Below are 17,709 nucleotides of genomic sequence, written 5' to 3'. Positions count from 1 at the left end.
GTGGCCACTCAGGAGGACTGGCTTCGATTAAGAAGCAGCAGAAAGCAGAGCGAACTCTGTAAAGTGTTAGTCATACCGTACCGACAGAATCTTCTTGTAGTCCGACGTCGAACGACAGCTTGTCTGTCAGAGACCTTGAAGTCTTCAAACAGGTCAGGTACTGGAGAGTGAAACATGAGTCAGTGTCTCACACAAGCCGAGAGCAGAAATCCTCCATAAAAAACTTGGTTTAATTAGCAGAAAGCGACCCGGTGACAGGCATCAAGAACAACTATGTAGAAACAGCCAGTCATCTTGCTGAGGCTTATGTAGGTCATATAGAGGCATCGGTACTAAACTGAGACTGTTTCATAAGCAGTTAGAGGTTTCGTACGTTTACCTAAACATACCAAACGTTAGTTCTGCAGCTTTTTTTGAATTAACACGTTTTCTTTCACATATCTCAATAAGCACACCTTCACCGGACAATCATCAAATGGTGTTGATGGTACTTACCATATCACTGAAGGAGTGGCGAAGGAGGATGGCGTGACCGTAGAGCAGGGTCCGGTGTCCACCCCCCTGACCCGCCTGTCAGGAGATACATAGATCAACATCACTGTTTGATCATGAAGTATCCTTGACCTCTGGACACTGTCTGACATGTGGTATCTATAGTCTGAGCAAGTAACCTCTATTTAAGGTATTTAGTTAAGTTGCAGTTAAGTTGCGTTTCCTCTGCTGTGTGGGTGAAATGCACGGGACTGAATGGACAACATGGGGACCTCCATTCCAAGTGCAAGCAGCAGACAGACAGAGAAAGTGTAAAGGAAACACACAGTAATACACACACCATCCAACAAAGCCAACAAACACATACATGTACAGTACCACACTCAAAAAGACATTCTTGTGACAGACAAGAATAATTGTGACGCACTGGATCACAATGAGGAAATGTGACAGAGGCAAAAAAAAAAAAAAGAAGAAGAATAAAGATGTGATTTCTTCTCCACCACTGTGGTGAATGAAGAAAACTTCACTTACCTTTTTAATCAACCTCTAGCGGCAGAAGGGAAAAAAAAAAAAAAAAAAGAGAGGGGAAAATAAGTCTTAACCATCCCTGCATCAACAGTTTGATCAGGTTTTGGCAGATCCGATCAGTGGACTATAAAGACTCACAATAGAGTCGAAAGATGTATCAATAAAACCTTTATTCCAAGACCTGCCGCTCTAATACTAGTGTATAAAATAGTGACACAAGACACTTACTAGGTATTATTATGTATATTGGCTAGTTGTGTGGTAAAAAATAAATCTGTTACATGCAGGTGTAGAGTCGCTGAAGCTCATACTATATCAAAATCAGTATCGAAACAACCTTAATGTACTCTGTGTGTCGCTCATTCTTTCTATTAGAAGGCTCTCATGCATTTCTGATAGTTTACTGAAAAATTTGTTCAGTTATATTTCGTTTAAATTTTGGATTCATTCAATCTTAGTAGGTAGTCGTAGTTGATTGATTAGTTTAAATATTCCCTTCCCACCAGAAATACTAGTTGGGTACCTTTATTATTATTATTTATTTTAAAAAGGGCGCTATGTAGTTTTGGAGAGGAAAATCAAACACGGAATTTTGAAATTTACAATATGAATGAATAATCAAGCTGTTCTCGGAGGAAAATAAGCTCCACAGAACATTGTTTGAAGCTAGAAAGGTGGCAGGGTCCGCCAAATAAAAACAAAGTAAACAGTATGAAAGTGTGTTGTTTATTCTGTCATGAAAACTGTTTCTTTATTTTTGCATTTAAAAAAAACAAACAGTTAATGAAGATCTTTCTCTTCTGATTACATTTCTTCCCCTAAACTACACAGTGCACCTTTAACGTGCACTTTTAAATGACATATAGATATAAGTGGCACTAAACTGTTACGTCTTCTTGCAGCATTCTCCACTAGTTATAATAACAACAGTTAACTGTTGCATCTAAAACACAATGTACACAATGTTTTTCACAGGACATTATATATTTACACAACATTTTTCAGATAATGCTTAACCTTAAAGATTAAACTGTACTCAGTGTGTTATTACCTCTACTTCTTAATCAAAGTTCACACTTCTTTTAAAGTCATTAGGAAACATCACTAATTCTTATCCATATTTCTGATAGTCACAGTGGATATTTTATCATCATGGCTTTAAACACTGTGTACACTCTGTCTTCACCTCCGGCTCATTTTGAGTTTCCCATTAACCGGTAATATCTTTCGAGGTTATGAATAATATCTAAACTCCTCATGCGAACAGCTGAGACCGAGCCCAGGACCGGAGCCGCGCTAACCGGCGTGACGCACACTGCAGTGTTTATCCAATAAGCAACACACGGAGGCTATCCTCTTTCTTGTCCGGTTGTCAGTGTTAATTTGTGTGTTTGCTCGCGAGGTCGCTTTTAAACTGACCCGCAGGGAACTCCCGACTGTCTCCTGAACACAACCCCCAGACCCCCACCACCCAACCCCAGACCCCCACCCGAACTGATTCTCTTTTGGCTGCCGTGTCTCTCCCAGATGGACAGATAAAAAAGGAAACAGGGGTCGATCAAAAAGAAAAATGGGAAGAGTATACCGCAACAGCTGGGAGCGAGGGAGGGGTTACGGAGAGAGAGAGAGAGAGAGAGCCAGCCTGTATTTCAGGCCTGCTGTCGTGCTGACACATCACTGCCAGGAGCTGTGACCTTTGGTGTGCTGCCCTCCCAGCTCCAAGCACTGTATCGTAAACAGCTTTGTACTGGGAGCGCATTCGAGTCAGAAACAAAAGACAGGAGACGTTTGCGTGGGTGTGTTCGCATGCAGGTGTAAAATAAGTTGTGTCTCGGATAAACACTGCGGGTTTCTGGAAGTTTAACGGGCTCAGTCGTCAACATCATGAGCTGTTTACGGCTAGACACCAAAATCGTCCTTTGTGTCCTGGTAGAACTCTCGCTCAGACACCCACGCAGACACTGTGTGACCTGATATTTGCATGAAAGCAAAGTTAAGGCATGAAGACGAAAGCCCTGATCGCCATAGGACACATTTATGCTTTTAAGTTAAGATAGAGGCAGCCGTCATGAACTTTCAGAGCAAACATCCTGAGAACAAAAGCACCAGAGGACAAGCAGGTGGCTGTAAACGTCTCAGCAGCAAATTAATGAGAAGTGATTGACGGCTGAAGCTCTCGCTGCTGCCAGTTTAGGTTAGCTACACCCGACTATAAATAGGTGTAACACTACCTAATAAACTTCCTGCTCGCTCTCCCATTTACATCATCAAGGGCAGCTTGAAGCAGTATCGAAAACCGCTCTACATGTAGCGTCTCATCTTTTATTTTATTTCATTGCTTGTTTTCACGGTTTATTCTTTATCTTTTATTATTTTAACTTTTTTATTGCAAGTGGTGTGGTTAGTGGCTGTTTTCTTAATATACCATGTTTTCTCAATGTCTTTTAAAGCACTTTGATTTGTGTGAACGGTGCTAGAGCAATACAAGTTACAAGTTACATATGAAGCTTTACAGACCAACGTATCAACTTCCAGGCCTGAGAGCCAGATGAACTACAGCACTGATCATGCGCCATCTTTGATTTTAATACATTTTTTATGGGTTTAATTTACCTGTAATCAAGTCAAGCTCTAGGTCGATTTAATATAATTTAGATATTACAGATGCTTGACACTATCCTACTGTCCTAAGTGCCACTGTCAGCCATCTTGATGCAGCTGCTATCTTCTCCGCTGGTTGAACTTTAAAGCTGCACTATGTGGTTTTGGGGACAACTTATTAATCAGAAGAGAAAAGATCTTCATTGACTGAGTCTTCTCCTTCTGAGTACACAAACTTTTTGTTTACATGACTGAATAAACATACTGACCTTAAAAAGGATAATATAGTTTAATATTGTTTTACTTTGTTTATAACTGGCGGACCCTGCCACCTTTCTAGCTTCAAACACATTATTTTCCTCTGAGAGCAGCGTGTTTGTTCAAATATGGGAAAAAATATTTTAGTTATTTTTATTACCTCATCAATAGTGTTAAGTTCATAAAGTGCTCTTTAGAATGAAGAGTCCATTTTTACATCAGGCTGGTTAGCGCTTGAATCCACCCCCAGGGATAAATAACTATCTTAACTTATAACACATCAAAATCTTTTAGTGATTGGATTTTGTTGGACTATTCTCAATCCTTGATGTAACTAGTAACTCAAAGTTATTAAATAAATATAGTGGATTCAAAAGTACAGTAATCACACCAGTTCATTTTCATGGAATAGAGGTATGAAGTTGCAGAGAGTAGCCTCAAACTAAACTTTACCCCAGCACTTTAATGTACACCGCTGCCTTCCACCACTGACAACAAGTCAACTCCATTACAACTGTAACCGGAGTGCAACTACCACATTAACCTACAGCTAATAATAAAACCATTTATTATTTCTATTATATGTACTGTAAAATAAACCAAAAAAACTTGACTTATTGATAATCTCCTCATATTCATCAAAGACCAAGGAGAAAAGAGCTATGATAACCACCTCAAACAATATCACTGCATACAGTATTATGCAATTTATTATTATCATAATCATTATCAGTTACTGTGACTCTTAAGAGGATGAAAACATGAGTATATTGATTAAACAAATGCTTTATTATAATTTCACCAAATATTTTGGCCCGACAGACTTGAAACTTGATAAAAACCTGAAAAACTGTTTTTTTTAAATCACATTTATACAGCAGAATTCAATACAGTAGATAAGCAAATGTACAAAGTATGATACATTTCGATACCACATACCACAATATACCTCAAGAGCCTTTTGAAGCGGCGTAAAATGGAAACACTTGGATGATTTTGGTGGCTGGTCTTTAACGATCCTGCCCTCTCGTCTTGTTTCCTCTCAGCCAGCGCCTTCACAGAGCCATTACACCAAACCATGACTAAAGTAATTCAACTAAATGTCCACTTTATATATTCAGTAGCTTATCTTATATAGAACAGCCCGAGCATGCAAAAGAGCACACTAATCATTTTTCCAGGGCCGTGAAGGAGGGAGTGATGCCAGACTCATTTGCTAAGTACCATCTGATAAATTGATTTTCATGTACATATCTAATGCCCTGTCCCTCAAATAATTTGCTTAATGAGACAGAGATTGTGCTCCGTGTGCTTTACATTAGCCTCGCAACAATCCGACACGTGACGATGTGTAATATGTGACAGCTGGAAGAGAAGAAAACCGTCACCATCCGTACTTTCAGCCATGTTGTTCAAAAAAAAATCAAACTAAAAGGTGGAGGATGTTTGAAAAAAAAAAAAGTTTAGGATGTTGTCAGTCAGAAGATAAATAATCCTCGGACCGTCTGCAGCAGTTTTGCTCAACTGCATGTGCATGTGAACGCTCTGAAATCAGAAATGATTTCAGGACATTTCCTCGTGTCAATACCCTTAAAAAACAAATCGATTGTTAGAGACCAAACCCAGAGAAAACAGAGCAGCACACCCAAACCACAAAGTGAGTTTCCTGCCAACGCGTGGGTTTTTTTTTTTTCAGATCCTTTTATCTCGAATCTGTAAATCAGACGATTTATGAGGGCTCATTACTATCTTAGGTAACTGACTAAGGCTCGAATCTCATTGCATTAAAAGCAAAAAAAAAAAAAAAAGAAGGGGGATAATGAATAGCTTAAGCGGATGAGACGCAGACACCATCACGTGGAAGTGCGTGCACACAGAGTAGTCTTTAGAGGCGAGGCAAAACATTTGACTCGTGCACACGGTGACGGCACCAATGAATGTCTATTTCAAGATTGCCATAATTAAAAGCTCAGAGACATCTGTGACAGGCTAATTGAAAGAGAATAAAGTTGAGCTATGGTGAGGTGAATGCCTAATTTACTATCCAGAGGAAGCCCGCACAGAGACAAATGGATTCTTTAATATCCATTTTCACAAAATGTGGTGAGGTGGAAAAATTGAAATGTATCACCAGGAGCTTCAAATCTCTCCCACAATGCGGCAACGGCCGTGGACTCTTAAACTGAACGATGCACGCGCCGTAAACGCAGCTTTTTAATGGCAATCGAGAAATGGGCGTCACTTCAAGTGAAAGTGTGAAAGTACAACCCTTTGATTTGGCAGTTTGTCATGCACACTGACAACATGACGGATGAACGAACTGATGGACCTACCCATTTTTCATGGTCGGCACCCTTGTAACACACAAATACAGATGAAAAGAATGTGTTATTGGGTTGTAAGGCAGTCAGTTACACAAATGTGAGAGCAACAGAAGGGAGGAATTGTTTTTTTTTTTGACGGCCCCGGGAGCTCGACGCACTGCAACTTAAGAAAACACGCAATTAGACAGAACGCGAGCAAATCATCCGTTTGGCAACACAAACAAGCAGCACGGGGGAAAACACTGCAAATGCAGACAACGCAACACAGTATAGAAATACAGAAAAAGACAATGGAAGTGTTTTCAGAGGAGTGCTGAACGACGCTTAGACAAACTTGTTACCAAGGTTTGTGACACGTGACTTAACTGAAGGTGGTTTCAAGCATCAACCTTTTAAGTTTATGTCCTGCACTGACTTCTGCCACTGATCGACTGTATGTATTAGTGGGGAAAATTCCTGCAACCCGTTGCGGGACGTTACAGAGCCAAAAAGAAACACTGTATCCATTATTACAATGATTTCTGAGGGCATTTAGTGTTTATGAAATATATTAAATCTTACTCACTACCTGTACCTTGCAAAGAAAACATACTGGCATCATAACCTTGGCCAATAAGGACATGTTTTTTGCCCCTGTCCATTTGTCGGTTAAGTTGGTTTGTCAGTAGGAATACACAAAAACTACTGCACAGATTTCCACAAAACTTGCATGGAGGGTCGGTCTCTGCCCAGAACAGACCCCACTAACTTTTGGTGCAGTTCCAGATAAATTACCTTTTCATTTATTTGTCAGGGATTAATCCAAAGGTCTTCATGAGGAACATCAGGTGCATTCTGGTGGCTGGTATCTATAAGTTAGTGCAATTATGTTTCGTTTCATATTGGATTAGCCTTAAAGGACTTTTAGGCCCAAGTTGAGGTATGCTACTGAGTGCCTCTCTAGTTAAACCAGAAATGTCCTGAGCTAACTATATTTTTGTTTTCATTTCTGTATTGACAAGATTAGGCCAAGCATTGTAACACTTATGAGAATTAATATATAAAGAGGATGACAAGACGTGATGTTGACTGCTCCCTGCTGGCCGACTGAGATATAGAGAATAAATCCTGCATCTGAAATGTTGGCGGATGGGACACGGGTGGAGCTAAACCCTCTGAGTAAAAGGTCAGAATCTGCAGAATCTGGCTCCAAATTTTTTTTTATTCTGTAAGTGGAATTGGAGACATGTCATCCATCTTTGTATGCATTAGTGATCATGAGACAACATCACCTTTGACACGCCACACAGTAACAACAACAAGTGTGTGTGGACGCTGTGTTCAGCACTCTGGAAACACCTCGGTTGTCTTTTTCTGGATTTGCTGTGCTTCGTGTGCTGCGTCATCAGTATTGGCAGCCTGTTTTTTTAAGTGCAACTTAATGTGTTGTAAAACTGATGAAGATGCTTCCTTAAATTTGCCCGTGTATTGTCTGTCTGCGTGCGTTTCCTTGCGTTCGCAGAGCGTTGAGCTCTCAGGGCCTCCGTGGAAATGGTCCCCTTTCAGTGGGGGAAAAAAAAAAAAAATTGAAGAGGAGGATGATTTATTAGCCTCGCAACCAGAGAGTTTGTATTCTAGCCAACATCATGTTGTCTCGCCAACGATGTTGCACTGTTGAGCACAAAACAAATCTGCTACCCATGCTAATAAGAAACGCAGGGCCTGAATCACCAGTGGAGAGGGCCCAAGCTGTACACAAAATAAGACACTTAAAGGACCATCTGTGCCAGAAGGCTGTGTTGTGCATAAGAAGTACAGCAGTAGCCAGAGACACCCGAAACAACGCGCACACAACTGGGGCCATCTTACATCAGTATCATGGGACTTCTGCTCAATTCATCTTGCAGATAGCGCTGTGGTGCTGCGCAGTGCTCGGGCTGCAGCTGTACTCCGCAATGATTCATGCTACCGTGTCATCTCTGCTCCTAGACAGTGGTCTGTCGGCGCCAATTCATTGAGGAATCCTTTTTTCGAACGACAGACCCCGTTGTACCCAACTAGGAACAGCGATGAAGAAACGTCACTGCCGACGAGCAATTTCTCGCACGCGGCGAGAAATCTAAGGCTAGGATCTATTCAAGAGTAAAGCGCTGTTTTCTCTTAGTTTTTCCCCAAAATGTATGCAGAGGAAAGGGCTCAACATTTCATCCAAAACAGGACTGATGATGCCGCCCCCCCCCCCCATGTCTCGACTGTCCCCTCTGGGTGTAGGAGTAGAAGTGGTGCGTGATGAAATTAAATGACACATGAAATGACTGTTAGAGCGCAGCAGCATGAGTGAATGTGAGCGTCTGACAGCGGTTTTACAGACCACAATGTAGTCAGCCGGATTGGCTTCATTTGCCGTCGATGACACCCCACCCACCCCCGGGCACTGCGGAGCGTCTGCCCGATCAAAGATTACTTACCTGCTCTAATGAACGTACCAAGCGAGCTGGAGCAGAGCCGGGATGGAGGAGGCTCGAACTGCTTAGCGTAAATCAAGAAAGCGGAGGTGGAGGGAGGGGGGGTAAAGGAGGTGGTGGATGCAGCAGAGCGCTCACTGATAATTTCCCTCCTTCCTTTGACCTCCCGGCGGCCTTTCATTATCAAGGCCTTCGGATCTCTTTTTCGCAGAACAGGGGATGTGTTGCAGGGAATGAAAAGAGACAGCTCCTATTCAGGATTCAATTCAGTTCTTGGTGTTAAAGCCGCTTGGAACGCTGCCGGGATTTGATCCAACCCACTTATTGATTTTTAATGTATTCACTTATCAAAAACCAAACCTTACCGCTGAAACGGAGTAATTAAGCGTTTGTCGGCTTGGATATCTTGGATCTGGCAACCTTGTGCAGTGCTGAGCTTGAAAGGGAGCCTGTTTCTGGTTGTTAAATTCTTACATTCACACACATTTTTCTATGGGCAGTACATTAGAGCCCTTAGAGCCAATACAGTAACTGAACAAATACAGTTGTCAAAGAAGTTCTCTGTTACGTCCTCCCTGACAAAGTGTTTTACTTTTTTTATTTATTTATTTTTCTTTTTACACCAGCTAAAAAAACTCATTACATTTAAAGGCAAATGGCCAAACCTTCAAAATAAAAGCCCCCCCTTACAGAGGGAATGCAAACAGATGATGCTGCTTTTTTGTTTTGTTTTTTTTAACAAACTTTTCCCTCAGAGTGTAAAAAAAAAAGTGTTTTCACAATGTGGCAAGTTGATATTTAAGGTAAGCCAAGACTTGAAGGGGCACTAAGTAGTTTTGGAGAAGAAATTCAAAAACGCTATTTACAATATTCATGATATAATAATACAAATAAAATATTTACTTTTTCCATAACTGAATACACAAGCTGATCTCAGAGGAAAATAAGGTCCCCAGAACACTGTTCGAAGCTAGAAAGGTGGCAGGGTCCGCCACATAAACAAAGTGAAACGGTGTGAAAGTGTGTTGTTCTTTAAGGTCAGTTTGTTTATTGAGGCAAGAAAACAAAGAGAGTGTGTTTAGGCATAAAACTAAAATCAGTAAATGAAGATTTTTATCTTATGATTTAAATTTCTTCCCCAAAACTACAGAGTGCACCATCGGATGTCTTGACTGAAGGCAATTTATCAGATTGCATTAAGCTTTTTCTGGAGCCTCCAAAAGGCTTTATACTACTTTTTTCCACATATGCATTCGTTCTCCTCCTGACCTGCAAACAAACTTTAATGTGTAAAATTATCATATATTTTTTTATTTTATTTTTTTGAGTTTCTGAATTCAAAGGACTGAATCTTTCGTGGGTTCATGAAACATTCATGCGTACGTCAGATTCACTTTTTTCCAAGTGGGGAACTGGGACATCCATCATGGCAAAGATGTTCAGCTTCACAAATCATTTCCAACTGCAGAACATTTGACATCCCAGTCTGACTTTAGTGGAAGTTTGAAATGTTGCCTTCTCCTGCAAAACGTCTGACAGCATTTGAATGCAGCGTGGCTCGACCAGGCTTTGATTGGGTGGCCTCTAAAAAGCCCAGCCTTCTACACAGAGTGTTGCTGTATTTTCAGCAGCGTGACTGCTCGGCCAGCGAAGGCTTTTCTTCACTCGATAAATATCTCTTTCGCCTAATTATGTTAACAAAAAAAAAAAAGGAAAACAGTTGTGAAGAGCTTTATTCTGTTACATTCCTCTCAGGCCCTGCTGCATATAAAAAGCAATATCACAGAAATAGAGTGTGAGACGTCCAACTGAACTTCTGTAAAAAAAAAAAAAAAAAAAAAAAAACCCTCAAGGGCATCTTGCACCGCTAGTAGACTACAGATTGATTTGTGTACGTGAGTGTGTGTTTGTGTTGAGACACACAGAGCGCTGGGGTTTCAGTGAGGAGGAGGAGGAGGAGGAGGAGGAGGAGGGAAATACTCACCCCCTCGCTGTTCTGCCCAGTGTTTGCGAGCATCTCCTGCAGGGCCCGCACTGACAGGGACTGCTCCAACACAAAGTTACAAATACACAGGTCCGGAGGAACATACTGCAGGACGAGAGGAGGGAGAGACGAGGAAGTGAGAGGGGAGAGGGGAGAGGGGGGACACAGGAGGGACAGAAACATTAGTTGAAGAGGGAATGACAAGGTGTTTTTTTTTTTTTTTTTTTTTTTTAAAGCAAAAACAGCCTCCTCTCCTGGGTACGAAAACAGCATGCCGTTCTCCTTGAAATTCCTTGACTGCGTACCTGTGTGTTTGCCTTTTTAATGTTACCTGTAAAGCCTGGGAGACATGAAGCTGCACCAAACCTCCAGAAGATCTCTGATTTCTGATTCCTCACATGACAGACTCAACATACTGAAAACCGTAAAACTGATTAAACCAGTTGAAACTAAAGAACCCAAAAGTGAGAGTCTTCAAAACGTATAACTTCATCTAAATGTATTGTGCATTATAAAAGCTGACATCCCATCCAAGCCATCTGATGGTCCGTGACAGGCAGGCGGTGACCTAAATAAAAAGTGCAGTGTCGGACTAAAGTAGCTCCCAACTCGGGTCCGTTATGTCCCCATAAATAAGTGTGTATTTAAAAGTTTTTTGGACAAAACTTCTCGAGCTGACGTCAGACAGATTTGTGAGGATTATCTTGCTGGACAAAAACTGTAAGTGTCATAAACCTGTGTACTGCAGAGTTTATTTTTTGCAGAGACTTTTTGTCGATGAACCAGGGTGACAATAAGTTCCAGGTTAGAATACAATAATATGTCACCTGTGCAGCACTCTATCATGTTATTGTACATTTATGAACAGTTAACCTTTCTTTCTTTATGCATCTTAAAGAATATTAGTTAATAACAGATAGGAGATGGACTGTAACATGTTGAATTATTCAAACACATATGCATATGAGACATCTACTTTCTCATATTTAGAAAATCTTTAAATAATACAGCAGCAAGTGGATGACAAATAAATTGCAGGCTCTGATCTGAGACAAGAGACCAACTATAAATGACAAACCCTCTCTCCAAGTCATAATTACTCTTCTCTAACGAGTGGCTGGGGACTTTAAAAAAGGTGTGCAGACCGCCTCGGCAACGGCCAATAATTAGTTTGGCCGGGCCTTATTCCCAAGCACACGTGGCCATTTGGCTCCCCTCTGCAGTGGGCTTCAGATGTTGATTTCTACCCTCAGCAGAGAGTAGAAATCAACATCAAACTTCAACACAGCAGAGTGCTTAAGTTTGTCTTTAAACTTTCAAAGCATGGGCTGCCAGCATTCAATAAACTCAGTAATAACTGGTGCTAATAAATTATTCAGGGATTCAGAGAGTCCACAGCCGGGGGGGGGGGGGTGTTACTCATATGAAAAATAAAGAAAGCAGAAGTTCATTCAAAGAGCCGAAGTAAATAGAAGGAGCGACACGTTATATGATGCAGACGAAGCGGTTCAGAGGCGGACCTGGGGACACGTTCATTAACTGAATCTGCTCGTCAAACTCTGAAAATTAATTTACTTTGCTACGTGCTAGATGGCACTGTTGATTAACATTACACATGACATGACGTGCAAACAACAACAGGCAAACAAATTACCCCCATACCCGCATATCAGGTCATATCCCCGACTTCATATATTCGAATGATCCAAATATAATTTACTATCTCTTTTTGGTAACCCTGGCCAGCTTCACATGATATGCACTACCCCATCTCTCCCCAGCACAGAAGAGGAATTATTTAAAAAGGTGTTGGGAGCCTGCCCCGGCTCGGTAACACAACCGGCCGACCCCTAACCTCTGCAGTGAGGTGAGAAATGTGAGCGGAGGGGAGGGCTGCCGGGTGATAATGAGGACGGCGCTGCCCTGTAACCCAACACAAACATTCACGGGAGTCTCCAACTCAGATGTGCTCCTCCGACCAACAAATGTTGTCTGCCCAGATATCCATCATTTAGTGGCGAAGAATCCTGGAAATAAAGTGGCCAAAACTCTCCGCCAACACTTTTCAGACAGGGCTGGCTGATTATTTACTTGTGCCTGCGAGAGGACGCAACGTGCCATGACACTGCTACACCTGTGGTGCCATACGACCTTCTTCGGTGATAATCCGCAACCTGCTGCAGACCTTACACTTCTTATGAATTATTCACCATCAATTTTCCAATTATCATACTTCTTCCTGGGTTGGGCAGACATACTGAACATTCTCTCTTGTCTGGAAATAGAAAAAGACTCTCAGTGGACACACTGACCTTTAGAAAGTCTCATTTTTGCACACTCAGTAGGGGGCTTGATTCAATACAATTTCATGTGCTGGAAGAATTAGTAATATCATCGTTTGAAAGATCAAACAGTATTATTTGACAATCTGGAGTATTACATCATATGCAAGCTGTCCTAAAAGAGATCAAACAGAGTGAAATAAGATGAATTATTCCATCTTCCCAAGGTCGCCTGCTGTTGGAAATCCCATTTACCTCCTTTTGTTCCCGAACAAAAAGCATGTGAGCTGAACAGATTTAACTGTTTCACATTCAAATGTAAGTATGGTGATGTTTTTTTAAATCACCAACCAGTCCCAACAATGAACTCATTCTACTGACAAATATCTTTTGTGTAGCCTCCATAGTTGTCCAGAACCAAAGCTATTAAAGCAACATTATGCAACTTTTTAACCTTAAAACATCAGCTTTAAAATCATCTTGTTGCTTCAGTGTCTTGTAATATGGTTAATGGTGTCTCTGTCTCAGCCACTCCTCCCTCCCAAATGCTCACTAGTGTACCAAATGTGTATCAATCGGCAAAAAAATTCACCATATTCAAACATTTGAGTGCCAGTCACTAAAATTGAGTTGACATTCATCATTTTCCATTGGGAAAGTTGAAGAACTTATAGAGAAAATAAACTTTTTAATGGGATTTTTTGACATTAAAAAGAATACGGATTAATACGGCCTTCTGCTTTGAAGGAGACATATTATGCCAATTTTTAGGTTCATAATTATATTTTGGGTTACTATTCGAAAAGGTTTACAGGCTTTAGTGCTCAAAAGCAGTTTCCTCATAAAGTCCAGTGCTGCAACACTGTATTACCCCCCTCTGTCTGAGATGCTCTGTTTTGGTTCCCGTCTCTTTAAGACCCCTCCTCCTGAATACCCAGACAGCTCTGATTGGTCAACTCACACATGCCTGAGCGAGCAGCGCAAACAACAACAACAACAGAGCAGCTGTGCTCAATCAGTTCTAGCCGCCAGGCATAAATGTTTCCTTTGGTACAGACTTTGAAATTCATGTATTAAATTTGTTTAAAGAAGAAGATTTTAATTTCATAATAGTATTTTCCTCTTGCAGATTTATGCATGAATGATGCCACCATAATGGCAGTTATGTGTGCAATATTCCATGGCGGTTCATATTTGGAGCAAAAAACGCTGTACCCAGAATTTGTCTTTAATCAAACCTCATGTTTCACTCTGCCTTTTTTCTCTCTACCGGCACAACCGGCTGCCAGGCTTCGTTAGATCCTCGGAAATGAGGTGTCAGCACCTGAGATCAGCCAGCAGATGACGGCCCCTCCCCTCGTGCCAAACCACAGCCGTCGCCCTCGACATTCAGCCACATTTCACACCCAAGGAGGCCCGGGGCATTGTCACCGGTGTGAAGGTGAGAGGAGGGAGAGGTGGGTGAACGCAAACAACCTTCCAATCTTAAAATGGGTTGATGCTTGGCGGTCCAATTAAAAACAAGTTTTTACATGCATGATATGCATAATTCATAACAACATCCTAAAACAGGCAGTTGTGATCATGCGATTATCACTCTAACACATCAAGTGTGAAGCCAAAAACAAAACAGTAATGACATCATCAGTTTACGTTACAGACTGTGTTGTCTATCCACTGCATTACTGACTGTCAATAAACTTGCTTTCCCTGTCGACTTGTCAGGAATATCACTGAAAACATTATGACAAATGATGCACGCAATGATATGCAACAATGGTGTTTCCCATTGACACGTATATATTCTCCAGAAACGTCACGATCTGCTTTGATTCAGATGTCTCTTTGAAGACCACAGTGCATCTCGTCAAAAAGAAAATTAATGAAGCATGTAAACACAGCACTGACAGCTCTGTTGTGTTGCTACAACACCGCAGGAAGCAAAATACCAATTTGTAACACACAGTTATAATGAGAGGTGTCACTCCAAGACAAAACTGAAAAGCGGTTAAAACCATCCTCCTATATCAGATTTGTTGTTGTTGTTGTCGTCTTGTGTGTGCCCACGTCTCGATGACCAACCCCTGGGACGCACTGGTGCAGAAACCGGATCCATAACTGTCCCCAATAAAAAGTGTCAGTTGTGTTTGTTGGGAGTCCAGGACAAACCATGATCACCGCAGCCGGGAAGTGCATCTCAATCTCTGCAGAGGAGGGGATACATTTTTATCTCTGCACCACCGAGACACCCATTTTGAGATTGTTTCTATCTTAAGTAGTTGTACTTTGCACTATGGAGCCTGAGCAGGAAGTGCACTTTCTAATTCATCCCCATTATTTGACATGAAAGCTCATCTCAATAAGAGCAGGAAGGAGGGAAAGAGAGGATAAACAGATGGGTTTCAGGGAAGGAAATCACAAGTGTTCCTTGATTTACACTCTATCAGTCAAAGAGACTGCCAAGAGAGAAACTAGGCTGCAGCGTTTTTTTTTTCTTGGATGCAACCTGATTTGGTGCATCAAGGCTGTCTGAACATGTTTATTTCCAACTACTGTAAAAGGTTTGAATTTAACTGTTCAAGGATCTAATAACTGTAAGATAATTAATTTCCTGTGAGGACACATGACAAGTCAACAGAGACACTAATACAGCTCCAACTCTTTCTGTTGTCACACTTCCTTAGAATTAACACTCCAGAATTAGGAAAGCCATCTGCTGGTTACTCAGATTAAAAATGAACAAGAACATGTGTAGTTTTCATAAAATTAAATCTCTGAACATTAATATCTGGGCCAATTTGAAAGAAAGACGTTGAGTAAGCTGCACTCAGTTAATTATATTTCAGGGATGCCTCTGCTGGATATCAGATTAAGTAAATCTTCATTCTGTCATTTTTATAAGAAGCTTTCCTTCACCAGCCTGCTGGATGTCCAGCAACAGCGCTTTCCAACAATGGGCACTGAAACTGATACCCGACTTCTGCTGTTGCAGAAACTGTTGAGAAGCTCAACTAACTTGAACATCTAAAAAAATTAAATAATAATAATAACATAGTGTCCTGTCACACCTGCATAACTCCATTGGATATGTTTAAAGGTGCATAGCTTAACTAATTTAGCAAGTGTGGAGATGTTGAGTCACTTAATGTTAGCTGAACGTTAAAATAGCTACAATAAAACTGAAATAAAACGACATTATAAATAAATAGATAAAAGCGAAGTAGTTGATTAAATTGACAGCACTGCAATTACCTTAAACTAATGTATAAACAATTCAAAACGCTTGATAAATGGTAAGAATAAAAGGGTTTAAAGCTTAAAGTAAACAGTGGAATAATAAGCTACAAGTAGGCTAATGGGTTAAAATAGGCTAGAAGTAAGAGTAAATGGTCAACATAGTTAATTAAAGTAATAACAGTACAAATAGTTGGCCGAAACAAGTAAGGATCAGTGGTTCAAATGGTTAGTAACGTTTATTCCCATTAGTTAGTCTCTAAATATGAGGATAAATGTTGGCTAAAGTAAAAGTGAACAGTTTAAATGTTCAGTTTAACATACGGATATCTGGTCGACATGTTGAACTAGAGGTAGGATCGGCTAAATGTTTCATTTAAATGTAAGAGGATAAACAACTTAAATAAATATAAAAGTATAAACAGACAAATGGTTCAAGTAAACTGTTGAAATAGTTAGCCACGAGTTAGCTAAAAAGGTAAGCTAGATGATTGAAAATGGGCTGGATTATTATAGCAGTCTGATGAATAAACAGTTTAAATAGTTAGCTAACGCCCATGGATAGAAGTCAGGTAGCCTATGTGGTTAATTTCTTCATAATGTCCACTCCTGCCTTGTACTCTAAATTCCAACACCACTGTGTGCAGTTCCTCACTTTCGCTTCAGATGTGGGTTCCAGGTAACACAGACGGTTTCCGAGTCCCTCGGCGGCCAGGCAGAACTTGCGATGCTCCTTCTGGATGGTGGCCACACACTGGAGCACCACCTCGTCATCCTGCCAGGAGAAGAGAGGGGAGCGTTTTTAAAGCCAAAAATTGTTTGACAGCGACCTATCCAAAATAAACAAGACCAGACAAGAAGGAAATAATCTATATTGGCTCCATTTGGTTGCTTCTTGCACACCCCCCCCCCCCTTACTTGGAATCAAAATATACCAACGGATATTTGACAGCTAGGAAAATCATGGATTTTTCTGCATTGGCTTCGGGCTGACAGTTGAGGAAAATCGGTTACAAAGGAAATGCAAGGAAAATATGTCATTGCCAAATTAGAACAAACAAGCGTTTCAGAGGCAGAAAAGCACAAGAACAAAAACTATATGAATCAATAGCAGTGATGGCAAAGCGGCTTTGAGTAATATCATTTCTAAACCTTTGAGATCTCCGTGAGAGACAAGAAAACCTCGATTCAATCAGCGAAACCGATAAATGAACATCTGTATCTGTCAGGGTCGAGAGGGTCGGGCTCTATTTGGCAACACACACACACAGAGTCTCAGACACACACTTCAAGTACACAAACAAATCGATATCTGTGTGTGTGTGTGTGTGTGTGTGTGTGCCTCCTGCCAGCTCACGTCCCACACTAATCTGAGCTGATGGTTGCCATGGTTCTGGCTCCCACCTCCTTCACAGCAGTATTAATTCAATAGATTTAGTTACAGGCTGCACAGCACCCACAGACTCAGGAGGCGAGATAACAGACCCTGACAATATTACCAAAAAGAAAAAAAAAAGACAATCGCACCCTGGACCCAAAACAAGAAAGATTTTGTGCGA

General features: G+C 41.0%; 1 protein-coding gene across 4 annotated transcripts in view; it reads right to left on the bottom strand.

The window, feature by feature from the left end:
* The window catches only part of LOC119013079 (ryanodine receptor 3-like), a 122,318-nt gene that overhangs the window by 86,571 nt on the left and 18,038 nt on the right, over window positions 1-17,709 (bottom strand). For 2 of the 4 annotated variants that reach the window (XM_037087434.1, XM_037087433.1), the window contains 6 exons: window positions 16,806-16,925; window positions 10,635-10,739; window positions 6,216-6,236; window positions 1,027-1,041; window positions 496-570; window positions 82-160 (listed from right to left, as the gene is read on the bottom strand). In XM_037087434.1, the coding sequence (XP_036943329.1) occupies window positions 82-160; window positions 496-570; window positions 1,027-1,041; window positions 6,216-6,236; window positions 10,635-10,739; window positions 16,806-16,925 (415 nt within the window). The remainder of the gene's footprint in view (window positions 1-81; window positions 161-495; window positions 571-1,026; window positions 1,042-6,215; window positions 6,237-10,634; window positions 10,740-16,805; window positions 16,926-17,709) is intronic. The other 2 variants (XM_037087435.1, XM_037087436.1) reach the window with 1 other exon arrangement.

This window comes from Acanthopagrus latus, chromosome 22, assembly GCF_904848185.1.
Source record: "Acanthopagrus latus isolate v.2019 chromosome 22, fAcaLat1.1, whole genome shotgun sequence".
Classification (NCBI taxonomy): Eukaryota; Metazoa; Chordata; class Actinopteri; order Spariformes; family Sparidae; genus Acanthopagrus; species Acanthopagrus latus.
The sequence above is the reverse complement of the archived record's forward strand: the minus strand, read 5'-3'. Positions and strand labels throughout refer to the sequence as shown.